Below are 27869 nucleotides of genomic sequence, written 5' to 3'. Positions count from 1 at the left end.
AACAAAGAAAACTAAGTAGGCAGTGAGAGTGGGAAAAGAATTATAGGTACAGGGAACATATTAGGGGGAGGTCAGAGGGCATGGGGAAGGGTTAGAAAAGGGAGGGAGATGGTGCAGGAATTAAGAAGCATAGTAGGATGGAGTGGAGCAGATAGGAAGATGCTGAGAAGAACTATATGCACAACCAATGGGCATGGACTAAGGGGTGGGGCAACTGGAGGAGGGGGGGTCACTGGGTGGAGGGGAACAAAGGGAAAAGAAATTGGGACAACTGTAACAGCATAATCAATAAAGCATATTAAAAGAAAAAAGAAAAACACAAAACAATTGCACATCATTATTAGCCTCTACGCATCAGATAAAATCCTCATTTCTTTTAGACTGAAGTCAAATTTCTTAGAATCCTTGAATGGGATAAAGAATCATTAAGCATTTTTATGTTTTGTGTGTTTTATGGGAGTGTAGAGGTGTTGGAAAGATCAGAGGCTGTTTAGTGCAAACCCTGATATAGGAGGAGGAAACTGAGACCCAGACAGGTGTGACTGGTTGGGGTTACAGCCAAATTTCAGCCAGATTAGGTCATAACTTCCTTCTACTCCAGCAGGTAGAGATAGGGGTGGTCAGGGCTGGCCTTGGGGCAGCTCACTTTTGAGAAGACCCTCCCACTTCCTCAGTCCTGGCCTCTCCCTGGGCTGTTTGGTTCCTTTTATGGTGGGTGATTAACCTCTGGCTGCATATTTAAGGCTGGGTATAAAACTTGGGGGTTTATGGCTTTCAGCTCTGATGGATGCCTTTGATCCCTGAGCCTCTGTCCAAGGCCGTCTGGGCTTTATCTGTTTACATCCCATTCCTTCTTGCTCCTCCCTCAGCTCCTCACTTCAGTAAAACAGCTTGGTGTCCCCAAGCCAGAGTGTCCCAGCCGGGGCACTTGGTCATGCTGGCTGTGCCAAAGGTAGGCTATAACTATGTGACATACTGGGCCCATCAGGCCTCTGAGTGTCTGAGTGAGGCCTGAGATATCCAGAGCCCCTGGCCTGACTGCATTTGGTCCTAAGCAGACCCTTTCACTTACCCCAGCCTGCCACACACAAGTGATTATTTCATGTAGCCCATGACTCATGACCATGGGAAAGGTGGAGAATGCCCTAAGCAGTGGCCATATTCCTGGGTCAGGTGGGATGAGACATGGAGGCCAGAAGAGTACATCTCAGAGGACTACGACTTACCCCTGACTCATCACAATACCCTTTCTCCGGTGGCGTGGCTTTCTCTTCTGTACCAGGCATGGAAGGTCACCTCTCCCATGTATCAAGAAAACAGGAAAGAAGCCCTTCTCTTCAGGCAGGGGCTGGGGTGGGCATCTGGACCAGTGTGTGAGGGTGGACCCTGACCTGGGGCTCCTTGGCAAGCATAGGATACCCGGGCATTCAAAGGTTCTTGTCCAACCCCATGTTACAAGTTTTTAAGGGAGTGCCTGAGGGATGTTTTCAGACCACAGAGAGCTTCCTGTTATAAGCACAGTCCTAGATTTCTCTAAGGAACTGTGGCTGGGGGTAAGGGGTTACAAAATGGAGATACAGAAGTTTTCATCCCAGACAAGACCAACTTCAGGCAATGCAGAAGTGAGGGCCCTCCTCTCAGCATCCCTCACCCTTCCACCAGGATTCCTGCCTCCTTGGGGGACCCCTGGACCCAATGCGGATACTCTTCTCCTCTGTCCATTAAAGTGTGCTGTCCTCGGTCCCCTCTCTTCAGACCCTGCCCCTGCTGATGCCAGTTTGCTGATCTGAGAACAGTCACCATACCACTTTTCTTGCTTGCCATCATTATTCTGGAAGTACGAGACAGGCTGGAGCGTGGAGAAAGGGCCAACTGCTATGACCTTGGGCATGTTACTTAACCTCATCTGGCAGAAATCGTTATTATGGCACCTACTTTATAGGGTTCTTATGAAGATTAAGTGAACTAGTATTTGTAAGGCATTCTCACATACAAGTATAATTATTATAATATTAGAATAAGTGGCATTATATGTCTGTCTGTCTCCCCCAACATACAGTGTTGGCTATTAAGGACCCAGTTCCCTAAGAACCTTCCCAGGATGTGCCTAGTATATAGTCAGCCACCAATATGCTTAATTAATGACTAAGGACTCCTAATGGTCACTTTTCAACATGGTCCTTCAAGATACACCTTGTCTTGGCCTAAGGAGTCTTCTACCTATACATACCTAACTTGTGGGAAAGGAGCCAAAAATGATCTCCTCCAGCTTTTTAAGCTAGTACCTGATAAGCAAGTGAGCAGATGAATAAATGAGTGGGTGAATAAAAACAGGAGGGAATATAGGCCTTGGGTCCTTGCCCCCACTCCCACCTGGGTCCTCAGGTTGCCTGGAAGGAAAACCAGAACAAAAGGCCTCTGGACAATAGCTCCATTGCCCAGCAGCCCAGGCTTGGAGCTGGAGGGTGGGGGGTGAGGGGGGGACAGGGGCTATACCTGATCCTCAAGTCCTTCCTGTTCCTTCCCTCTGTACTCTTGTCTGGTTACCTGACACACCTTTAGGAAAGCGTTTTTCCTTCAGTGAAGTTGGGGGGTGGTGCACAGTGTGATTCCTTCCTAAAGGCTCCTCCAGGGTCCCATCCCCTGGGAAGGCTTCTCTGGTGATGTCCTGCCTTCCACTGCCCATCGTTCCACACCGCTGTTCTCACCGCCATGAGTGGTACCTGGTCGGGTCCACTCAGTCTCTATCTGTACACCTGGCCAGTGGTGGAGGGTCAGGCTCTCGGGACTGTCTATTGTCTGCTTCCCACCCGGAGGGGCAGGTATATTGTCTTTTCTAGGCAGGTACTCTGCAGTGCTCTGGGCTTGGGTAGAGGAAGAGTGTGTGACTGGAGATCTTGGTGGTGGGACCAGAGCCAAAGCCTGGTGCTCAACTCTGGTGGCAGGGAGAAAAATTTCTTTCTTTCTTTCTTTTTTTATTCTTTTTTCTTTTTCTTTTTCTTTTTAGAGAGGGGAAGGGAGGGAGAGAGAGAAAGGGAGAGAAAACGTTGATGTGTGAGAGAAACATCGATTGGTTGCCTCGCACACCCCCAACTGGTGACCTGGCCTGCAACCCAGGCATGTGCCTTGACTGGGAATCAGACCTGCGACTTTCTGGTTTGCAGACTGATGCTCAATTCACTGAGCCACACCAGCCAGAGCTGCAGAGAGGAAACTTAAAAAAAAAAATGCAGATGGAGTGTGGCCTGGGTGGTTCCCACATGCGTGCTCCATACAGAGAACCACAGTTAAGGGAAAGATTCCAACGCTGAGCCACAGCTGAATTCCTCCCACCTGGCTTGACTGCCATCCATGGATGGCCTTTTCTGGTTTGGTGTCAGTGGAGGTGAGGGTGTGACGATGTGAAGGACAGAGGGTGTCCGCACCATCTTCAGGCTGTTGGGCTTGTAGGGGCTCTAATGTGCCTCCACCTCCGTGCCATCCCCCAATGCGGATTATTTTGACCGGACAATAATTAAAGCCCAACAAGCTCAAAGAGAGCTTTTTACCTCCCCCAAAGGAATTCATACAAAAAAAAACAAAAACAAACTTGTTCCAGGAAGGGAGCAAGCACCTTAGCATAATATGATCTAGATGTGGCAGACAGGGAGGAATCTAGCAAAGTCTGTTTGTTAGACTTTTATCTGTGTTCTGTTGTTTCTGGGTGGTCTGGCCAGACCTTTGTTTACCAAGCCTGTGCTCCTTCTCACCTCCCTGTGACTTGCCTATTTTCCCTTTGAAGTCCCAGGCCCCTGTGTCTCTCTCCTTAGTCCAGAATGGCATACATACCTCGGTTTGCCTTACTGTCTTTGGAATTTTCATGCTTATGTGAATTTTCTGTGTGTATGTATTAAAACTTGATTTTTTTTCCCCTGTTAACCTGCCGTATGTCATTTTAATTATTCCACCAGCCAGAATAACCAAGAGGGAAAGGGGAGGAATGTCCCTCTCCCCACAGGCTTGTATTTCCTTCCCTCTGCAGTAAGACTTGCCCTGCCACCTTCTCCCCATACTTGTTCTAATAACCTCTAAGCACAGCATCAAAGCCCAAATTTCTACTCTAAGTCCATTCATGCATGTCTAGTCTATGTGTAAAGCTCTGTGGTGTGGGACATGGATCAAAGGCTACCTGTCCTAGGGATCCTGCTAGAGTGAACTCAGGGGACAGATGGTGAGGCCCCTCGTCTCAACACTTCTAGGGACAGGAGCTGACTGCCGGTCTAGGCAGTCTCTTCCCATTCTGCTCACTTTAATCATCCCAGTCACCCTTCATCATGAAGAAAAAGTCATCACTTATTGAGCATTGACTATGAACAATTTTGGCCTTGAGGCACCCAGCACAAAAATCAACAATCAAATCAACTTTATTATTCATGATGTGGTTTACTGATGGGTGTTGCCCCATCTGTGGCCACTTAAACTGATTGTTCTCGCTGGCTGCTCAGCGCTTGACTCAGCCATTACTACGTCAACAATAAGATTGATTTTATTTTATTTTTTATCTTCATCTGAGGACAGTTTTTTCACTGGAGAGGTAGATAGATAGATATAGAGAGAGGGTAGAGAGAGGGGGAAAGAGAGAGACAGAGAGAGGGAGGGAGAGAAACATCAATGTGAAAGAGAAACATTGACTTGGGTGCCTTCTAGTACGTGCCCGACCAGGGACACTCCAACCAACTGAACCGCACCAGCCAGGGCAACAATACGATTTTAAATTGTCCATCTTTCAAAGTGCTTTGAGTGCGTTGGTGACACCACCTTGATTATTAACCTAGAGAGGGGGAACTTCCCTACCTTCAGCATCCAAACAAAATCTTTCCTTCTATCCCTTGATACCTATGGGTCCACAAAGTCCTCACTTTATATATCTAGCTCATTTATACTTTTGTGGCCTCTCTCTCTCTCTCTCTCTTTTCCCCTTTGGTAAAAGCCTTATTGCGCTGTATTGATAATTCACATACCATACAATTCAACCACTTAAAGTACAGAATACAATTTTTAGTATTTTCACAGACTTGTGCAATCATCAGTACAATTAAATTTAGAACTTTTTATTACCCCCCAAATAAACATTTTTTATTCTTTAGCAATTTATATATTCTTTAGCAATCATCCCTATTCCTTCCAGCCTGGGCAAGCATGCATCTCGTTTCTCTTTCTATGGATTTGCTTATTCTAGACATTTCATGTAAATGGAATTATGCAATATGTCACCTTTTGTGACTGGCTTGCTTCACTTTGCTTAATGTTTTCAAGGTGCATCCACACTGTAGCAAGGATCAGTACTTTGTTTCTTTTTACTGCAGATAATACAGCCTTGTGTGAATATGCCACATTTTGTTCGTCCGCTCATCAGCGGTGGACGTTTGGGTTGTTTCTGTCCTGGCTGCTACATGGAGCGCTGCTGTGGGTGTGTCATCAGGCCTGAGCACTGAGAAGAACTTGTTTAGACCACCTTTTCCAATGATTTCAAGTGGTGTGATGACACCCTGCCCACCCACCTCTGACCCCAGCCTTGACCCAGATGCCCAGGGCTGGGGCTCATGCTTCCTGAAGGGGTGGGGGAGCCAGCTACCCAGGGCTCATGGCTTCCTGAAGGGGTGGGGGACCCAGCTGCCCAGGGCTCATGGCTTCCTGAAGGGGTGGGGGACAGTTCAGTGTCTCCTCCTTCCCCTTTCTGTTCTCCAGGAAAGGCGGTTTGGGGCAGAGTCTTCTGGGTCAGGTACAGTCATCGCAAACACTTTCTCTTTTGTTGGGCAGAGGGCAGGGATCAGTCAGCCTTACCAGGAGTTGTACCCGCAGGCTGCCCCAGTCTGGTTTTCCCTTCCCTCACCACTTGGCCTTAGTCCTGGGGCCTTCCTCTGCTGCTTCTGCCTGGGAACCTCAAGCAGGGCCATTGGGGAGGGCAGCGCTGGCCTCCACCTTGCACTGTGGCTGAGCTTGGGTTCACGGGGGCGGGATTGGCTGGGGTCTCCAGGCAATAGGGAGCTGATAAATGAGGTGCAAACACATCTGGTCCTGGATTGTTCCGTGTTGTCTCAGCAAAGACGGGCTCCCCCTGGGTGAGATCTGGGCCAGCCCCACAACCTGACAACCACTGGGTTCCTCGTAATGCCCTCTGTCCTCACCTGAAACACTGGAACCAGGAAACCAGGTAGGTGGTGGCAGAGGGGTGACTCATTTTGATAATGGGTTCAGGGAGACAGGTGCAAGAACTCCTCCTTCATTCCCTTAGGCTAGTTGGGGGCTGAGATTTTAAGGGGCTCTGGGTTGCTGTTCTGTGCTCAGCACTTCAAGTAAAGTCCCTCTGGTCTCTCCCCTTGGAGTCTGCCCAGGTCCATCCAACAACGGTGTGGGGGAGGGGAAAAAGGGGGACCTGTATGTCCTCTCTCCCCACAGCTGCCATACCAGTCTGACCGGCCCCTCCCTCTCTCCTTCCGCCTTCTCTGTCCTGGGTTTGGCGCCTGGCCCATACCCCTCCCTTTGGTCTCTGGAAGGAGAAGTCTCTCTGTCCTGCTAGGTGTGGGTTTGTTGGGGAGGGGGTGGCATGCATTCAAATCACTCTTTGGAAAATTAAGCATTGTTTAAAGGGGCTGGCAAAGGGCCTGGTGCAAACAGGTATTAATTTGTCTGAGTTAGCACATCAGGAGACCAGAGCCTGGGGAGGAGGAGGAGAAGAGAGAGGAGGGAGAAAAGGATGTGGTCATTGTATCCCCTCCTAGAGTCTCTGAATTTGTCTTTTAGGAAGGGACTCCAAATTGTGTCCTTGTCTTGGGTGTGTGTGTGTGCGTGCGTGTGTGTAGGGGGCTTCTGGGTCTCTCTGTCCTCTGTAGGGGTCTATGTGCCTTTCCTCCTGGCAGCTCAGTTGTGCCTGCTGGAGGAGGAGGTGGAGGAACTTGTATATAACTGCCCTCTTGGTAGGTGGGCAGCTGTAGTCACCCCCTTTTCCTGGGTTTGGGGCTGTGGGCCAGCTTTCCCTCTCCCCCGGGGAACCTGGGTGATTGGTGTCTGTGGGTCTCTCTAGTTAGAGCCATCTACACCCACTTTATGCCCTGCAGAATCTTTCAGAGAACTCAGCCCCATCATCAGGTGATTACAGCTAGAATCTCTGCCCTGGGGACCCAAATAAACCTCCTGTTTTCCACCCACGCCTGTTCCACCCACCCCTCCCAGGCCTGGGGTGTCTTGTTCAGCTCCCCTTTCTCCAACCTGCAGGTGCATGCTGTGCCCCAACCTGCTCTTCTGACTCATTTTGATAATGGATTCATGGAGACAGGTGCAGGAACTCCTCCTTCATTTCCTTGGGCTAGTTGGGGGCTGGGGAAGAGAAGGAGGGCCCAGGTGGATGCCCATTGACTCACCATCAGTTTTTTGTCTCCCCGTCCCCCCCCCCCCCCATCCTGCCTCCCTCCTTGATTCTTCCACTGGGAGCTAAGGGAACTATGGGAATGACTCCCCCAAGGAACAGTGAGAACAATGAAGACCCAAACACAGCTTCCTCTTGTCTAAGCGCCCCTCACTCCTTTATCCCTTTAGCTCTTGTTCTTCATTCCCTGTGCCCTTCAGCAAGACCTACAGTGTTTCGCCTGACTCTGGGAATCCTGAGATCTTGGGAGAAGAGAGGGTACTGGGTTGTGTCCTGGAAAAGTGCTGTGTTGGATCTCACTTTATCTTGTACCTACAGACCCAGAGGGAAGACAGCCAGTATGTATGTGTGTGCGTGTGTGTGTGTGTGTGTGTGTGTTTATTCATTCATTCATTCCACAAACTTTTACTCAGCCTCTCTGGGCACCGCACCAGGTGCTGAGGGTGCAACAGTGACTGCGGAGAGACCAGGCAAATGGTTGATCTCAGGTTTAAGGATTCAGAACCCAGGTTTCCTGTTCTCCAGCCTTGGGCAGACTTTCATTATCACTCAAAATAGAGAGAAGAACATGGGGTGTCGGCTACTCACAGGAAACCCAAATGGCAGGGATCCCTGTCCTGAGGTACTTCTCAGTCCTTGCTTTGATTTCCCACAGAAGGAAAGGAGACAAGGCTCAGGTGTCAGGGGTGCAGTGGCTGGGTGATCCCTGGCCGGTCTCTTTGTTACAGGGAACTTGTGCAAGGCCAGATTCCTGTCAGTTTCACATTCATCCAATTGCTCTGTCCTGGGCTTCTGGGGTGGTGCGGGAATGGGCTCCAGGGTGGGAGCAGCTCTCTGCTGCCCCCACCTGAGTCCAGTCTGTAGGTGGCAGGTGTCGGGTTAGGCCCGGCCTCCTCAGTGCCTAGCCACTCAGGTACGAGGCCCATCCCCCTCCCGTTGGGCTGGGCTCTCTCTTATAAAGGGCCATGCTGTCCCCCACTTAGAAGCAGCTTTTTGGCTCCTTCTTGAACCTCTGTCTGGTTTGGCCTTCTTGCCTCCACTCCAGCCTCCACCATGTCCACAAGGATGACCCAGAAGACCACCTACAAAGTGTCCACCTCTGGCCCCCGGGCCTTCAGCAGCCGCTCATACTCGAGTGGGCCCAGCATCAGCTCCTCGGCCTTTTCCCGGGTGGGCAGCGCCTACCGGGTTGGCCTGGGCGCCAACATGAATCTGGCTGGAGGTTTCGGCGGAGCGGGTAGTATAGGGTCCATCAAAGCCGTCCAAGTGAACCAGAGCCTGCTCAGCCCCCTGAAGCTGGAGGTGGACCCCAACATCCAGGCCGTGCGCAACCAGGAGAAGGAGCAGATCAAGACCCTCAACAACAAGTTTGCTTCCTTTATCGATAAGGTGAGGGCTCCCCCTGCATGGCTAGCTGTGCCTGGGGCCTGGTGAGGGTCCACGCCCTTTCTCTTGGTCGCCCTGCCGGTGGGCACGTCTCCAGGCCCCACTAGCATCCTGCGGGGCCCTACCCACCCCGGCAACCCTTTCTTTCAACCTGTGACTCCTCCCACGCACTTTTGGTTCGGGCTAGTGCAGGGATGGGGTGGGGGTCTGGGCAGCTTCTGATTCTAAATCTTGGGGCTTCCATCTTCCTTCACCCATCTCACCCCAACTCAAAGTTCTGACTGTGGATAAAGCTTTCAGCCTGGAAGAGTCCCAGCTGTTTAGCTGTGGGGTGGGAGGAGAGCCCGTCCCCTAGCACTGCCCCAACAACTTCTCAAAGGTGCCCCTGGACCTTTTTTTTTAAAATGGGAATTTGATAGGATTCTAGGCGAAGGAACTGGTGTTTCGATCTAAACGGGCAAATATTCATTGAAGCCTCTGGCGTCCCTAAGCTGAGTGTGGGGGGCACCAAGATGATTCATACTTGGCCCCTGCCCTGGAGCCTCCAGTGGGCGGGGCCGGGCGGGGCAGGATCCGCCCCCACCGTGGGGTGAAGGGCTGAGGCGGCCGTCTGGGCGGAGCACTGCTCTAGGGCGCTCTTGGCGTCTGGGGTTGGGAGGGGTCTGTGTCGGGATAGGGTGGGGTGGACGTCGCGGGGACGCCCGGGTTGGCTTGAATGAAGCACTTCCAGGATTCAAAGTCTCCAGGCGTTGCACGCCCAGCCCAGGTTTCCACGTCCTTTTTAAACCCCAGAGTTTATGGCTTCAGATAACGCGTCCGTCCGCCAACGCCCCTCTCCCAGCTCTGCCCTTGTCCCCTCCCTCTTCCCTCCCAGGCTCCGCCCCAACAGCCTGGCTCCACTTTCCCACAGAATAGGCCAGGCCGCGTTTTGTAGCCTTGGGGGTTTGCTCCCCGAGAGAGCCCCGGGGGGCCTCAGCGTGCTGGAAGGTTGGGTCCCTCCCTGCTGACTGGCTCCTGGGAGGCATTCTGGGAACGGAAGGCGGGAAATCCTGGGGCAGATTAGCACCTTTAGGGATTGGAATCCCCCAGGAAACCCGAGCTCCCTTGTTCCTGGGGAGGGCTTCCTAGTTCCTTTGACGTTGCTTCTTGACTGTGTCCTGCTAGCTCTTGAGGCCTCCCTGCGAGTAGTCGAGCACAGGTTCCGAGTGCGAATTCCTGGTTCCTAGTTCTCCGCCTTTTCCTTTGATGGGCTCCCAAACTGAATCTGATTTCATCTATAAAATGGGAATGATAATCCCAAAATCAGAGGTTTTGCCTATTTAAGCTTGTAATGTAGGTAGAGTTTAGTAGTTCTTGGCCAAATGTCATAATCCCTTATTTTTCATAATTTTGGGGCAGAATGACCTGGAAAAGAAAGGGATTTATGAAGGGATTTGTTGGATTTAGGCCAGACTCTTTTTTTTTTTTAAAGTATATTTTATTGATTATATTGTTAAAATAGTTCCAGTTTTCCCCGCTTTGCTCCCCTCTGCCCAGCACCTCCCTCCCCCAGCAATCCGCCCCCGCTCCCCACCCCCCAGTCAATGCCCATGGGTTGTGCATACAAGTTCTCTGGCTTCTCTCTTAGGCCAGACTCTTAAGTCAACCTTCTTTACTAAAACCCTCCCAATTAAAAAAAAAAAAAAAAAGTTACACCTTTGGGTTGAGTAAGGAAAATAAATTCCTCTTCTTGGAACCAGTGTATTAGTTCTTAAACATTTCCCTTCTAATATGCCTTAATTTCATCCTAAAATCTGGATTTCCTTGAGCCCAAGGACCCCAGGACCTTCGTGTTTGGGGCAGAGGAGAAGGCTGTGGTTTCCGGGGTATGGTAGGGGTGGAATAGGATAGGAGGGAGTCTAACATTTGCAGATAGATCTACCTAGTCCCTTGTTTTTTTCCCTGGTCACAAGTTGAGTTCTGCACAGATGGGGCTCCTGAAAGGATCTGCCTGAGTTCCTCTAGGCAATGGCAAGGTTGAGGAGCCCCCTGACTCTGAGAGGGGAAGCAGCTCAAGGTTATGCAGCCCAGGTTAGTAATCGTGTTTGGCTAAAACCTAGGTCTTCTGGCCACTGCTCTCCAGACTGTAGGGCTAATGTTTCCCTATAAACTATATGAGTTCCTCAAAGTCACTCCAAATAATAATGATGATGAGCATAGTAGATAATAGAACAGTACACATTGTCTTTTTCAGTCTTGTATATAAAATGTTAACATGTGGCTATTTTTGCTGTAATATACAATCTAAGTCAGGAAGACCTATTTGTTCTGCAAAAACAGTTTCAACATGACTCTCCTAGCTGTCTCCTTTCCACCATGTACCCTCATGTCCTGCCCCTGGAGTTAGAAGGACATGGCTTCCTACCCCTCTGAGGGGGAGTGGAAAACACTACTTTCTTCCCCCAGACTCTGAGCCCTGGCCTGCTGTGGACCTTTTTGTTCCCTCTTCCCTCATGCAGGTGCGGAGCCTGGAGCAGCAGAATAAGATTCTGGAGACCAAGTGGACTCTTCTGCAGCAGCAGAAGACGACTCGCAGTAACATGGACAATATGTTCGAGAACTACATCAACAACCTTAGGCGGCAGCTGGAAACACTGTCCCAGGAGAAACTGAGATTGGAGGCGGAGTTTGGCAACATGCAGGGCATGGTGGAGGACTTGAAGAATAAGTGAGCTGCCCTCCTTCCCACTGCCATCTGCCTAACTGAAGTCATTCCATTCTGTCCCACCCCAGGGGACCAGAGTCCTAAGACTCCATGGCCCTCTGCTTATTGGACAATGCAGTCTCATATAATTAGGGTGACCATGTGACCAGGTTTTCTCAGGACAGTCTAGTTAACACCCATTGTCCTGGCATAATCGTCAGTAGCACCCACTCCCTTTTCGTCTCAGAATTGTCCAGATTTGGACATCAAATTACATGTTAGTATTTACATAGTAGACCTCAGATGGGAGAGACAAGCAGCCTACAGGCCCCTGTTATAAATGTACACCCTTGGTCTCTTTTTATTCCTTACCTCTGATTTTCAGCACAACCCAGAAAGTTCTGTCTAGGTCTATTGTCAGCCCCTGTTGCTACCCCTTCTAATATGCATACTATGCCTAATCCAATGAGGATTCATGGATTTGGAGAGAGATTGCTTGCTCCAGGCCTCTCCACTGGATGATGAGCAGAAGGGCCAGACCAACCCTCACATATTTTCCATTTCCATGAATAGAATTTTCTAGATATCATTGTCCCCCTCAAAAGACTCAGGGCAGCCTCCCCATTGTCTTCATCCTTTGATTTTAATTCTTCTCCTTACCAGGTATGAGGATGAGATCAACAAGCGCACAGAGATGGAGAATGAATTTGTCCTCATCAAGAAGGTGAGGGAGTTGTCCTCTACCTCCACCAGACACTGGAGGGAGGCTGGAGCTCAGGGAGTCAGACTAAACTTTCTGGGTTCTGTCCCTTAATGCTTCTAAATAATGGGTCAACATTTGGGTGCTTCTTAGATACATAGCATAGAAAGGTAGGCAAGAACAGAGCAGTAAGGAGGTGCGTTTAGACAGAACTCCAGACATCCATGTGGGGACACAGTTAAGAAAATGGAGCAGTAGAATTGGAGGTCGAGCCATAGAAGGCTTCCTGAAGTGGGGGGGAAGAGAGCTGCCGAAAATTAAGTAAAGGTGTTTGGGCTGGGGATACAGGTGCAATGGGGCAGAAGCTGGTGGACTGGAGGATGAGGCCACAAAGTGAGGTGGAGAAGGCTGTAGTTACAGGGTTCTCCAAGTCCAGGCTATTGGGTGCCCCTGAGTTGGGGTCCATTATGGGCATTCAGCTCAGGAGTCCCTCCTCAACATCCCGCAGGATGTGGATGTAGCTTACATGAACAAGGTAGAGCTGGAGTCCCGCCTGGAAGGACTGACCGATGAGATCAACTTCTACAGGCAGCTGTATGAAGAGGTATGTTTTTGTTCCCCCAACTACATCAGAGGCTCCTCCTGGCTCCCAGTGCACCAACAGGCAAGGGCCCACCACTGGATAATTACAGCTACTGATATTAACTCAACATTGACATTCTTTAGTTCTGTCCCCTCACATGATGGAGGGTTGATTACTCGATTTTGCAGATCAGAAAATGTGTTCAGAGAACTGAAGTAGCCTACCCAAGGTCATGTACAGAATGGTGACCCAGCGGCAACTCGGACCAGGCCCGCTTTGTCTCAGCCTTAGTTCTAAGTCTTTGGACTTTGTGGGAGCCTGCTGTAGCTTTAGTATTGGTCGGTGGTATCATGGAAGGGCCCTGCCCCTCTGGTTACTCCCCCAGAGCCAGGTTTCCGTGCAGGGACAGGCCCTCACCACCTCCCCTCCCCACCATAGGAGATTCGTGAGCTGCAGTCCCAGATCTCCGACACGTCCGTGGTGCTGTCCATGGACAACAGCCGCTCCCTGGACCTGGACAGCATCATTGCCGAGGTCAAGGCCCAGTACGAGGAGATTGCCAACCGCAGCCGGGCTGAGGCTGAGACCATGTACCAGATCAAGGTGAAGAGCAGGGTCACTAAGGCTGGCCCTCTCCTTCTGGCCAGCTCTGTGCCCCAGTTCATGAGCAGGGAGCAGGATTTCAAATACCACTCTGCCTGCTATGAGCTGGGCCTGCTGAGTGGGTGCCGGGGAGGCTGGGATGTTCTTGTGCCCAGAGGTGTGTGCATGGGGTGGGGGAGAGGGAGATAATGTGAGCTGAGAGGGCACGCTCTCCCTTGGATGGAGGGCACTTTGGGTTCCAGAGGCTTCTCTCAAGCCTCATTCCTCATGTCACCACACAGTATGAAGAGCTGCAGACATTGGCTGGGAAGCATGGGGATGACCTGCGTCGCACCAAGACGGAGATTTCTGAGATGAATCGGAGCATCAGCCGCATCCAGGCTGAGATTGATGGCCTCAAAGGCCAGGTATGGGCTGGACTGGGCATGGGAGGGCATCCTCAGATACATCTGGTGAGAGCAGATAATACAGGAAGGAGTGAGGGATCTGGGGTCAGGGAAGGAATCCTAGACAAGAGTTCTGGAGTTGTGGGGCAGCTATAGTCCAGTTTCTTTCTCAGACCTCCTGGGAGGCTGAGGGGTGCTGAAGAGGTCCCTGGGGCCATGACAGGGGTCAAAGGGGACTTGGCAGATAGGTTGGGGTCTGGGATGGGTCCTCCCCAAGCCTGCTTTATTTTATGACTTATGTACCAGGGTAAGATTGGTGCTTTGAGGAAGTCTAGAAAGCAGAGAGCTAGTCCAGTTAGGGTGGGGAGAAGTTTGTGCAGAGAAGTGCCTGGGAGCTGCTCATATTTCCCCATTCGACTTCCTAAACCCACTACTAAGATTTTCTTTGGGCTGAGTGGTGTTGGTTAGTCTAGGGCAGGGAGGGGGTCTCTAGAAGAGTGGAAGGGATGGGTGGGTGTAGGAGCACACTCTGCTCTATCTGCTTACGTGTCCCCCTCCCCCCACAGAGGGCTGCCCTGGAGGCCTCCATCGCTGACGCCGAGCAGCGTGGTGAGCTGGCCGTCAAGGATGCTCAGGCCAAGGTGGCTGAGCTGGAAGCTGCTCTGAGAACCGCGAAGCAGGACATGGCCCGGCAGCTGCGTGAATACCAGGAGCTCATGAACGTCAAGCTGGCCCTGGACGTGGAGATCGCCACCTACCGCAAGCTGCTGGAGGGCGAGGAGAGCCGGTGGGTGTGGGGTTATTGAGCTGGCTCTGATACCTTATCCCTGGGACCTGAGGTGGGGAGGGATGGGTCCTGTTGTCCTGGGATAAGGCCAGGAGTTGGTCCTGACATCCATGTGTTCTTCGGGTACAGGCTGGAGTCTGGGATGCAGAACATGAGTATCCATACCAAGACCACCAGTGGCTACTCAGGTGAGTGTCCCCACCCTGGGGTGCAGGGCAGGAGGGCAGGGCTTTTATAAAAAAGCTCTTATACATTTCTCTCTTAGACAGCTGAGGAACCTGGGGCCCAATCAACTGTCTTGTCCAAGGTCACATAGCCCCACCCTGTTCATGATATTCCTGGACAGTCAGTGAACCAGGGCAGGTCCACATTGCAGGGGACTGTGCAGGGAGAAGGGGCGTTGGTGCCTGTGCTCATGTGGCTGCCTCTCCCTGACCAGGTGCGCTGAGCCCAGTTTATAGCAACCTCAACTACGGCATGGGCTTCCAGGCCAGCTTGGGCTCTGGCGGGAGCTCTGGCTCCTTCAGCCGCACCAGCTCCAGCTCCTCCAAGACGGTGGTTGTGAAGAAGATTGAGACCCGCGATGGGAAGCTGGTGTCTGAGTCATCTGATGTCCTGCCCAAGTGAATGACTGCTGCTGATGGGCTCCGAGCTGCTGCTGCGCAGGGGGGCGGAGGGCACAGGAGGCCCACCTGAAGCTCAGCCCTACCCAGTCCTCAGCTCGCCCTTGGGGTGGGGGAGTTTACTGCCTTTTCCCCATGTCCCTGACTAGAGGCCAAATCAAGTGTTTTCCTTTTTCCCCAAAATAAAGTCTCACCTAGCTCTGCCAAGCCTCTTGCTGTGTGTGCATCCCTTGTCCATGGGGAGGGAGGGAGGTGGTCAGGAGGCCTGACCCTGGAATCAGAAGCTTCGGGTGGGGGGCATGGGAAGGGGGATGGGCACCGGGAGGAAACCTTCAGGCTGTGCCCAGAGAGGCTTCTTGGTTGCAGTCTGGTCAGGCCTTGGTCATGAACGCATCTGGGAGGTAGGCAGAGCAGGTTCCAGATGGTACCAAGGGAGTTTAGTGTCTCCATAGACATGGGAGATTGATGTCACGACTGCTTGCTGATAAGCCAGGCCCGGAAAAACCAAGTGAGTGGTCTAACTAGAAAGTGGCAGATGCGGGATTCACATCAAGGGCTGTCCAGTTCCCCTTGGTCAGGCACATGGTGTTCCCTTGGTGGCCAGAGCTGTCTTTTTACCATTTGCATTTCTTTGCAGCCAGACACCAAGGAGTCCTGGGTTTCCCATCCCTTCTGAAGCTCAGAGTCCATTCTTAGCAATTGGGTGTGTCACAACCACAATTTCCAGAAGCCAAGATAGTATAGGACTTGGCATTGATAAGTGGGCTATTCCTTCTCCACTCAGTCACACCCATCCAGTGTTGCTCCTTGCGGCCTCCTTTCTTCCCTTTTACACAAGTGCCTTTATGGGGAAAGAGCGTGTGCATTCTGTTTGCACAGAGAGGGTGTGCTGTGTGTATATAAGTGTGCCTGAGTTCTGTAAGTGTGAATGAGCTTGCCTGTCTGCTGAAACACCGTCTCCAAGGCTTAGGGAAGGCACAGGTTTAGGATGCAGCTGGGTGTCTGTGGCACTTGGCTCCGTAGCCACCACCACAGTTCTAGGCAGACACGCTGGCCGCCTAGCATGGGACAAAGTGGACAAGCCCTTAGAGGGGCTGGGGTGAGTGCATTTTCAAACTTGATGGGACACCAGGGAAAATAAGCACATGCAGAGGGTACAGTGGTAGGGATAGCATGGTGCAGGACACTCAGGTTCTGGCCCTGCTGTGGGGTCCCTGGGGCTCCTGTCCCCAGGTACTTGACTTGCTAGATCCTAGGCCCCCACCCAAGGGTTCATTTCAGCTGCTTCCCTAGCTGCCCACCACAGTGGAGCTGCTTCCAGAGCCCAGGCATTCTGCCTCCCCCAACCCCTCCCATCCAGGGCCAGGGCCAGGGCCAGGGTTCGGGACTGTCACAATAAAGGACTTCACTTTTTGATGAAGAAACTAACAGTACCCTTATGTAGAGCTATGGCTCTCTTAACTATTTTGGCAGCTTGCAATAAGAAATGCATTTTTATTACAATCTGCAAACATTTATATGTATATAACTGAAACAAAAGTTTTCATAAGACAGCACCAACCTTCTGCACACTGTTTATGGGTGACTGGTCCTCTTACCGGGTCCCAGGAGCCAGGAGGGTGGTGTTAGAGCACAAGGCAGGTGCTCTAACTCTTGGGGCCTCAGGCAGGCCACATCAATATTTTCAATTGTGCCCCACCAATCCTCCTTGAAGACGACCAGCTGTCTCATTGGGGCTCTGCCCCCAGGTGGTGGGTGCCCTGGGACAGCCAACGGGGCCTCACTGAGACTCTCACAGTTTCCATACCCCAGGTGTTTGCTCAGGGAAGGGCAGGAAAGCCCCAGAGAGAGTTTCCTTTCTTTCCACTATTGCACATCTACTATGTGATCCAGGACACTCACCATTCAGGAGACACTGTACCCTATTTACTTTTCAGTATTTCAACAAATATAAGAGGTGGACATCCAGTTCTTTCGATGAGGACACTGAGGAAGGATGGAAGCTACCATTTCTGAAATACCTGCTTGATGGCAGATTTTGTGCTACGTCACATTCCCACCCTCCAGTGATCCTGGGAGGCAGATATTAAAATCCTCATGCAGAGTCGAAGTAAGGTTACCATGTAAGTGACAGAGGTGGTGTCCTGACACTTGGTCCAGAACTTTTTGACAATACTAGATTTTTATTATACATACACATGCCATATGTAGCTCAAAAATTTAAACCTTGTTATTGTTTTTGAATAGGTAATAAATATTCCTTGCATACAATTTTAAAGTACAAAAGGAACTTCTTCCTTACCATTCATCTGGTTTTTCTCCAAGAGAGAAACTAATATTACCTATTCTTGTAACTCATTTCAGGCAGAGTATGTATATATAATTCCTTAGATACATATACATGTATACCTATCTTTCACAAAGGTTATTATATTATATGTGGGGTTATATGTCCTGCTTTTAAAATTTTTATTTATTTTTAATCCTCACCAGAGGATATATTTTTAATGATTTTAGGGAGGGAGGGAAGGAGGTAGAGAGGAGAGAGAGTGAGAGAGACTTTCATCACTTGCCGCCTGTATGTGCCACAACCAGGATTGAACTTGCAACCTAGGTATGTGCCCTGCCCTGGAATTGAGCCCTCAAACTTTTAGTACGGGACGATGCTCCAATAAACTGAGCCACCTGGCTGGGGCTGTATGTCCTGTTTTGACATTCACTTAACATCTGTTCCTTTCATATCAGTATGTAAGTTGCCACCTCACTCTTTTTCAAAGCTACATAATATTCCACTTAAGGATATGTCACAATTTCTTTAATCAGTCCTCAATTCGTGGGTCTTTTCAACCTTCTTCTCTGACAACAATGTTGTAGTTAATAACCTTGGATGCATGTCTATCCCACATGGTGAGGATACCTGAATAATCCCTGGAATTGCTGAGTCAAAGTGTATGCATATTTAAATTTTTGACAGACATTTAAGAAAAGAGCGTGTTTGTTTTCTCTTGGGACTGAATTTTAGTTTTCTAGAAGGTCCATAGTTGTAGACATCCCATATTTGACCATTCCCAAAGAACCAGGCATTATTTATTCCCCATCTCTCTCCCTTCCAGGAATGAAACCATGAGTCTTCTAAGCATGTGTGGGCCACTCTTCACACACTGTCATTCCAAGGTTTTGCCCTGCCCAAGGTGATCTGGGCAAAAATGATCCACAATCACCTTAGCAAGGGGATTCTAAAGAGGGCTAAGGATGAGAGTCAGACAAACTGGAGTGTAAGGGAGTGGGATGGAGCTGCACCCTGTGAGGAAGGGGAGGAAGGGACAAGGACCAGCATGGCTCAGATGTCCATGGGCCAGCATCTGTGCTCCCTCTTTGCAAATCTTGGTGGGTATTAGCTACTTTGTCTATCTAGCATCCCTTCCCCTATCTGGTAACAGGGTATGGCCCCCACCCTCCAACTCCCCCCACACCCCCCTTCTTCTCGGGTCTGGTTCTTCCTACCTCCAACCGCGTGGCTCTCATGGGTCTGCCAGTCACAGCACCTCTCCTCAGGGCCACAGGGAAGCCAGTCTCGGTCAGTCACAGGCCCCTTTGTTCCTTTCTTGCTGTGTTATGACATCAATACAATAAAATGTAGGAAGTGCTCCACAGATTTCTACTTATGTTTACACCTGTAATACAGAACATTTCTTGTATCACAGAAAGCTTGCTTGGGCTCCTTGTATATTTATACTTATTGGGGGGATCACTTTGTGAATTGTACAGCTATTTAACCACTATGCTGTATGTGAAACTAAAATAATATTGAATGTCAACTATAATTGAAAAAAAAACCCAAACAAATCAGATTTGGTGACTCGCCTTCTTAACCTCCAAGATAAAGTCCTAAGTTCTGACTTTGTCCAAGACCTGGGCCTCTGCCCACCTCTCAGGCCTCCTCCTGGCCACTCCCCCCTGTATTCATCTTTTAAAGGGTCTCCCTGCAAGATGGCCTTAGCCCCACATCAGCTGCAGGCAGCCTTCTCTAAGTGCCTGGGAAGGGGCAGAAAGAGCAGAATTAGGCAAAGCTTGGCTTCAATGTGCTTAGCAATGTGGTGCCTGCAGTGTGGGGAGAAGAATGCTGGAGTGACTACAAAGACACCTCCAATGGGGTCCTTGACTTCAAACCACTTTTAGCTTACCCTGGAAAACAACACATGTTTCAGAAAAGTCAGCCTTGTTGGTCTGGTCATCAGCGAGCATTCCTTGGCCATCGGGGGTGTGTCAGACACTGTATCAGGTGCAGGGTGGAAGAAGGATTGAACACTGGCACGTGGCAGGGTGAGGACTTGCTGAGCATGGTGGACTCAGTGGCGATTTAGTACACCATTGACAGCTGGTGCTCACCCCTTTTCCTCAGTAATTAGAACGCCACTTTTTAGTTGGGCACAGGGCTACCTGGAATAAAGACTACATTTTTCTGGCTCCTTTGAGGATAGCTGTGGCAATGTGACAAAAGGATAGAAGCAGAAGTGGAGGGTACAACTTTTGAGAAGTGTCCTTCAGGGAAGAGAGTGCGAATTGCTTCTTTTACCCCTCTTTCGGCCACCAGGAATACATTCACAATGGCTGCGGCTCAGCAGCTACTTTGGACCATAAGGTAACCTGGGGAAGGAAAGCTACCCTTAACAGAGCAAAGGAAAGATGGGACCTGGTTCCATGCCACCACTGGATGCCATGCTAGCCTTGGACAGATTATAGCTGACTCTTAAACAGCATGGGTTTGAACTATACCAGTCCACTTATGCACAGATTTAAAAACAAACAAAACAAGTGGTTAGCCCTCTATATCCCCAGGTTTTGCATCCATGGATTCACCAAAAACAATGTATTTGGTCCATGGTTGAGAATCCACAGACGTGGAGGCTGACGGCACGCATTACTCTACGCCATTTTCTATGAGGGACTTGAGCATTTGTGGATTTTGGTATTTGGGTGTATTGGATGGCTGCATCAGGCCTAGACTTGCTCTGGGTGTCTGGGAAACCCTTCCCTCTCTGGGCCTCCATCCCCTCTTTGGTGGACTCCATGGCTGCTAAGATATCTTCTAGCCTTGCCATTTTAAATCCCGGGCATTTTGGTGAGGTATGGAGGCCTGGAATGTTGAGCTGAGACATTTGTACTTGATCTCAGGATCAGTAGTGTCATCGGAGATTTTTTTGGTGGGGGACAAGAAAATGGATTAATGGAGGCAGTGCTTCAGAAGGATGGATCTTTCCCTCTCCTGACAGACACATGACTGAAGTGGGAAGGGTGCTGGGGGTAGGTCAGAAGGTGTGGGTGGACACTGGCTCTGCCACTCAGGGTATCTGTGACCTTGGGCATGCTGCCTCCCATTTCTAACCTTCAGTTTGCTGCCAGTGACATGAGGACAATCATCACCATCCCAGGGTGGTTGTGAGGAGGGACTGCAATAATGCATGCTAGTGTGTTCTGTGAGCTGTGAGCACAGATGCTTGCTCTTGCCCTCAGGAGCCCTTTCAGGGTGGGTTTGCCCTCTGTCTCCCCTTCTGTGTCTCTGGCCCACCCCAGTGCATCCCACTCACTCCCCATGTGACCAGGGAGTCTCAAGAAGCCTGACGCTGGAAAGGAGGCAGAGGGAACCGAAAGCCGCTGCCTGCTCCCTGCTTTCCTCCCCACTCTGTTCAGTTATTTATTTATTTATTTTTAGAGAGAGGGGAAGGGAGAGAGAAAGAGAGGGAGAGAGACACTGATGTGTGGATTGGCTGCCTCTCAACTGGGGATCTGGCCTGCAACTCAGGTATGTGCCCTGACTGGGAATTGAACCTGTGATTTTTTGGTTTGTGAGATGACAACCAACCCACTGAGCAACACCAGTCAGGGCACTCTGTTCAGTTTTCAGTTCCTCACTTCTGTACTGGCCTTCGCAGTTTTCCATGTGCTTACATTTGATTGCTCTGTGTTCTCTGTGAGGAAGGTTCAGTTCTCATTTTACAGGTGAGGGACAAGGCCTGAGGCCTGGGAAAGAAAGTCACTTGCTCAGGGTTGTCTGGCTATTTGGTGGTAGAGCTTGCATCCAAACAAGGGGCTCTAAATCTGGATCTTGTTCCAGATTATTTTACCTGCCCAGTCACGGTAGCCAAGGGGACATGTGTGAGATTAAAGGGCAAAGGAGTGGCTGGACCATGCTGGTGGGCACATGCGGGGTGGGGGAGAAGAGGGCGGTAGTTTCCGCGCCTTGATGTCCATGCTTCACTTTATCCAGGCTTCTTGCGCCCCCTGGAGGCCATTGTGGGTAGCTTGCTCCTCCTGGCTTCCGGACGGTTCCCCTGACACCACCTTTCCTTCTAGCTGCTGCTCTACCTTTGAAGCTTATTGAACAGTGAGAATGTAGGCAACTTGGAGGTTGTTTTGTTTCGGTTTACAAGGTAAAAATTCAAATCCCATAGTAACTGGATGGCAAAGGTAAAAGAGAAAGTGGATCTGGGGTAAGAAACTGTGGATAGACACATTTAGTTTGAACGTGAAAAACATGGGAGTATTTTTCCTGTCCACACAGAATTAAGCTTTTCACTATCTGTTTTGAAACTTCTTGGCTTTTCCTTCTCCCACTGTAGACTGAAAGAAGGACACAGGAATGGCTTAATTTTCTTGTTATCTTTATCATAAGATGGCCCAAGTATAGAAATGGCACCTGTCACTCAGCTTCATTGTTGGAACATTAAAAGGGAATCCCAGGGACTGTGACAAACTAGAATGACTTATAAAACCTGGGCCACAGGCAGCCCTGCCATGGGGTTCTTGCTTCAGTGGGCCCTGCTCTGTGACCCTCTGACTGTGCCCCTTCATCCCTATGACGAGTCCGAGGGGCCAAAGCCGAGTCCCCACCCAGACAGAGCTCACGTCTCCCTATCTTTATCCAGATGGCCCTGAGCTCACTTTCATGAACTACTTGGGCTTCTTCCCAAGGCCCTGCCTCCTGTGAACAGCAGTCCTGCTGGTACCCAAGGGATGACTGACTTGGGGGAGGGGGAATGTCTAGAGCTGCCCTGTCCTGTTAGCCAGCTGCTAGCCACATGTGGCTGCTGAGGACTTGACATGTGGCTAGTCTGAATTAGGAAGTGCTGTAAATATAAAATAGAAGTCAGACTTTTCATACAGTGTGAAAAAAGATTATAAAACATTAACTTAAAATATTGATTACATGCTAAAATAATATTTTGGATGTATTGGGTTAAATCTAATACTACTATAATTAATTCTACCTATTTCTCTTTTTATTATGGATGTGGCTAACAGAAAATCGAAAATCGCATATGTGGCTTGCATTTGTAGCTCACATTATGTTTCTTTTGGGCTGGTACAGACACCCTTGGGAGAGTAGTTGGGGTATCTATGGAGTCGTGGGTGAGGCCCCTCCAAGTGTGGGATGAGGTGCTGAAGGGAGCTGGATCAGAAGAGCAGGGGGCTGTGGGTCTTCTTTTGCATCCTTTCCTGGCTCCCTAAACATTGGGACCAGGCCTGGGGTGGCCGCTTTATTTCAGCCCCTGCCTGCTGTGGACATGGGGGGAAGTGGTCCCAGAGGGTCCAGAACTTTAAACTTTGCAACAGCAAAAATTGGAAGTCTGGATTTTTACATAAAACCTCCTGATGTTTAAATATTGGCAGATAATTAAAATGTTTAGCAAAACACTGTCCTGCCAAAACCACACAAGCCACAGAAAGCATATTTCTGGGTTCTGGTTCCAAGCAGAGAGACTGAGGTCAGAGAGACAGGCTTGAATTGGTTCCCACAGCATAGAAGCCTGCGCCAGCATAGGAGGGACTGAAGGGAAGCAGATAAAAGGACTGCAGAATCTCCAACACCAGCTCATGTCTCCATTTACCAGGCTTTGGGAGTCCAGTATTGATATTAGGAGGCAGTACAGTGGTGGAGACCCCAGCGTCACAGAGAGCCCTGAATTTTCATCTTTCCCTGTAGCCTGTTGCTCAGCCAGTCTGAATCTGCAGAATGGGCACTAAGACTGGGCTACAGCCCCAAGCAAGAAGGATGGATTTGAGTGAACAGGAGGTACACCAGATGTCCTCTAGGGGGAAGCAGAGGAGCAGGGAAGAAGCGGCTCTACAAGCTCCTTGGAGCAGAGCTAACCTCCTGCTGCGTCCTTTTCCAGGAGCCAGACCTGTGAGGGCCCTGGGTTGCAGGCTACCACAAACCCACTGGTGCTTTTGTGTAAATCAGAGGAAACTTCCATTCTCCTGGGGGATGCAGCCCTGCGCCAGGGTGTGGCTTGGTGAGTGGAGCTTGGGTGGATTTTAGTCTCCATCTACCAATGCCCTTACACCCACGCAACCCAGGGACCACTGTTGTGGCACGGAGCTGGTAAGGGCACTGAAGAGCAGAGGGGAGTGGCCCTGTTCCTGCAGGTGTGTGTATTCTGCTACACTGCACTGCAGGTTTGAGTTCCAGGTGAGAGGCAGCAAGGTGCTCCACTAGAGGACACCATACCTTCAGGTGTCATTTGCTGACTCCTGCTTTAGAGCTGAGGCAGAGGTGAGAGGGTAGTGCTGACAAAGGTCTGGCAGGTGAAGCTGGGGAAGAGGGTAATGGTGGGCAGGACCCAGGAGGATGTGCACAGCAGGCATAGGAGGGGCTCTGAGCCTCCTCCTGGCTCTGGATTAGGGGACATAGTTGGCATTGTGGGTCAGTAGCACGGAAGCCTGGTACCTTGTTGTTCTGGAGGCTCAGCAAGGGAAGTGAGTGAGCATCTGAGCAGAGCCGGGGTGAGGACTCCCAGTCAGTGCTCCTACCTCTGCAGCACCCTGTCAGGTTGATTCAGATCATGTCACACCTGGCCCAGATTCCTTCCTTGGAGACAGACGCCCAAAGCTTGGCACTCAAGGCCCTGGATGACCAGGTTGAAGATGGCCTCTACAGCCACAACCCGCCCCCCGTCCGCATACCCTGCACCTCCCCACCTCTGCCCTAGAAGCTGAGCTCCTGGCAGGCTCCTCAGGGAAGCTGCACATCCTACCCCCTCTGATTCTTTGTGTACATTCTCCCTCTGCCAGCAATGCGAGTTTCCTGTGTGGCCCACCTGGAAGTCCTCCCCAACACCTCAGAGGCTGGGCTCCCCCCACACTGTCCTTCCCAGATGGCCGTTTGTCACTGTGTTGCAGTCTCTCTAGCAGATGGTGAGCCTGGTGAGGCCAAGTCTGCCTGGCATGCATCCTGTATCCCTGTGTCTGGCACCGAGCAGGTGATCGTAAATTTCTGTTGTCTGCATGAAGGCAAGGCCTGACTACATCTCCCTGCCCCCTGGCTGCTGCCTCACCATCACAGAAGGAAGACAGGCGGGGAGCTGGGTGCGTGCATGCATGTGTGTGCATGTTTGTGTATGTGCACATGTATGTGTGATAAGTGCCCACATGGAGAGCTCAGGCATCAGAGACAAGGAATAATTCAGGTGGGAGGTTGTCTGGACAGGCCCAGACAGGCACAGAAGACAGACTGTTTATATCAACATGCAAAGACACAGAGCTCCTTACACAGTGGGGATTTACTTTATAAAAATATACTTTCCTTGAAGTATAACATATATCCATATATACATATATATACTCATGGCATAAATGTATATTGTCTGATGAGTTTTCACAAATTGAACACCTCATGTTACCAGCATCCAGATCAAGAAAGAGCAGGGCCAGCCCCTGAAGCCCACAGTGGGTTGCTTGACTTTCAAATCGGGAGAGAGATGGAGAGAGGGAAATGGGGAGGAGAGAGTCTGGGGGCTTTCAGACCTCTGCCTGTCCATTCCCCCAGGGTCTGGGCCTCCCCAGCTTAGTTCTAGAAGTTCTACTGCTTTAAGAACAAAAACCTTAATTACTCCAATCTTTAAAAAAAAATATTTTATTTACTTATTTTTTTAGAGAGAGGGGAAAAGAGGAAGAAAGAGAGGGAGAGAAACATCAATGTGTGGTTATCTCTCGCACACCCCCAACTGTAGACCTGGCCCGCAATCCAGGCATATGCCCTGACTGGGAATCGAACTGGTGACCATTTGGTTTGTCGGCCAGCACTCAGTCCACTGAGCCACACCAGCCAAGGCTTTACTGTTTTTTGACCCCAGCCCTGTCCCTGATACCTCTGCCACCATTTTGTCACTGCTCCTCTTCGTCCAGCACTGGCCCTGCCAGGCCCTTTTATGGCCCCCTCCTTGGGCAGCAGGCCCAATGCCCACTCTTCTTCTCCAGTCTACCTCAGGTGTCATGGAGTCCCTATGGCCCTGTACTCACATTAGCTGTTGGCCATTTTTGCTTTTCTTCCCCATGCCTGGGTTGTGGGGGAGCTGGGCTGGGAGAGCGCATGGCTTCTGGGGTGACATCTCCTGACCCTCTGCCCCAGCCAGTATTATTATAGCTCCAGAGTAGGGACAGAATAGGGATAAAATGAAGCTCATCCCAATGTCCTGAACTGCAAACACAAGGGAGGAGCACAAAGAGACCTGTCTCCTAGATCCAGATCTGGCATGAATGTTTGGGACAGTTATGAACTCCTAGCGATGCTGTGTGAGTCTGTGTGACTGGACATGCATGGGCACTGTTTTCGACTGTCTATTTTGTGGAGACTGCAGACACTATGCATATGTGATGGGGGTTTGTGTGACTCGTTGTGTGGGGACACTGAGTGGAGTGGGCTGGGAGTGGATGCTGAGTGGTGGTGTGTTCAGGGCTGCATGTGGGGGAGTGTGAGGAGTGCTGGTTGTGTCATGTGCATGTGTGTGTGTGCGCGTGAAAGCCCACGTGCTTGGACAGATGTCTGTGGGTTATTGGACAGTGTAGATGGAGTTGTAGCTCTGGGTGTGTTTGTTCACTGCAGTCGGGACCCAGTGTGGAAGAAGGGACCAGGAAGTGGTGGTGGGAGGCTCTACTGGGCTGTCTCTTTCCCCCCAGGTCTTTCTAGCAGGCCTCTCTTCCTAGACCCCAGCTTTGGGGATCAGGCACCTTGCCCACTGCCTGCAGAAATGGGCTGGGTGGAGCTCCGGCTGGGTCCTAGATGCTGAGGTGGCAGGCCTAGGAGAGGGGGTGGGGGTGGAGCCTGCAATGGGCAGGAGTGGCAGCCAGCAGCACAGGGCACCGTGCCCTGTGCTGAGCTGGCAGCTGGCGCTGGGAGCAGGCAGGGCCCCGCCCAAGCAGGCTGAGGCAGGCAGGGCAGGGCCTGTCTTGGGCCAGGGAGGGGATAGAACTGATGGGGCAAGCCTAGGCCTTGTTTTGCCAAGGTAGAAGGTTGGGGGGCAGTGGTCTTTAGGATGGGGGAGGTGCATTGGTGCACACTTGCTACCATTATTGTATTTATGTTTGAATTCGTGTGCATCTGTACTGCTCCTTTGCTGTGTGCATGTATCCATGGGTCTGTGTGAGGCCCATGGTAGTTTTTGTGTGGGTGACTGGCACCTGGGCATGTCTATGTGAGGCTCTTGCATGGCCGTGTTTGTGGGAAGGCAGTGTGTCCACATGACTGCTGTGTGTGTGTCCTCATTGGAACAGCCTGTGTGGCTTCCGTATATCCTGTTTGTGGAAGACATCTATTGATGCAAGCTTCCTCTAAGGCCTGTTGTGTGCATGTCTTTGTGTGTATGTGAGTAGTTCAGATCTTGGGCCCAGAGAGAAGTGGAGCAATGGCCTGTCCAGGGTGAGTGAATGTGCAGAGAAGGGTCTGGGCCTCCTGGGTTGGGGCAACAAATCCACATGTTCTTCCCATTCCCCATGACCTCCTTTGTGGAGGTTCTGATGATGAGTGTGTATAATGACTCCTAAACCATTGTGAGTCTGTGTGTAACCACTCTACTGATGCCTCAAATTGCTTGTAGCAATCCTAAATTCCATGTATGTAGCACGTGAAACATGCATGTGCAAGTGTGATACACACTCCCATGTGTTTGTGTGCAACAACCCCCATGGACTGCTGGGTATTGTATTTGGGGACGGGGCTTCCATGATCACTGTGTGTGTGTTGAGCTGACAGTGTCCCTCCCCACCTGTCTCCCTGCTGGGGACCTGGCACATATGTCCTATTATCTCATCTAAAGCCCATATGTGCTGACGCTCAGCTTTTCTCTGCTCCCCTCCCTGGTCCCCACCCCACTCTTTCTCATAGCCATCAGGGACCCTCCCTGGCACGGGAAACCCTGGGTGAAGCTGGGAACTGGGCCTGCCTGTGGAGTCGGTGATTCCCCCAAGTTGGCTTTAGTATAATGGGGCCATGTGGAGGCCACCATCAGGTTGGGGTTCAGGGAGCAGCCAAAGCCAGTGGAAAGCACATATTTTTCAGAGCCAGGCAGACTTAGTTCACATCCAGACTCTCGAATACCATACCTATGTCATCCCTTCATGCCTTAGGTTCTCTGTTTATTTTGGGAGCTACTCTGAGAAGCAATGGTGAGGTGAACTTTACCCCTAGTACAGGGCTTGGTGTGCAGTGAGCTCTGGAAAAATGTGGGTCCTTTTCTTTGTAAGGGATCACTTTGAGATCGCTGTGACATCTTGTAGGAAAGGACCACCAGGGCTAGAGGGACCACCTTGAGTTTGACTGCAGGGTGGCATCTGGTTTCTGACCTTTAGAGGCCCTGCAGTGTGGAGGGGGGCAGAGCCAGAGCCGGAGAAATAGAGAAGGCCTTCAGGGTGTGTTTGCCAGGGGTGGGGTACTGAAA

At 50.6% G+C, this 27869-nt stretch overlaps 1 protein-coding gene across 1 annotated transcript; it reads left to right on the top strand.

Moving 5' to 3' along the window:
• Positions 1-8418: 8418 nt before the first annotated feature.
• KRT8 (keratin 8) lies at positions 8419-15370 on the top strand. The gene is made up of 9 exons (XM_090273229.1): positions 8419-8794; positions 11290-11498; positions 12138-12198; positions 12683-12778; positions 13196-13360; positions 13642-13767; positions 14313-14533; positions 14663-14721; positions 14973-15370. The coding sequence occupies exons 1-9, from the start codon at positions 8459-8461 to the stop codon at positions 15158-15160; spliced, it is 1461 nt and encodes a 486-aa protein (XP_090129355.1). The 5' UTR covers positions 8419-8458; the 3' UTR covers positions 15161-15370.
• Positions 15371-27869: the final 12499 nt, after the last annotated feature.

The sequence above is a fragment of the Furipterus horrens genome, unplaced genomic scaffold (genome assembly GCF_987537825.1).
Source record: "Furipterus horrens unplaced genomic scaffold, mFurHor1.1.pri manual_scaffold_4, whole genome shotgun sequence".
Lineage (NCBI taxonomy): Eukaryota > Metazoa > Chordata > Mammalia > Chiroptera > Furipteridae > Furipterus > Furipterus horrens.
This window is presented reverse-complemented; position numbering and strand designations above follow the sequence as displayed.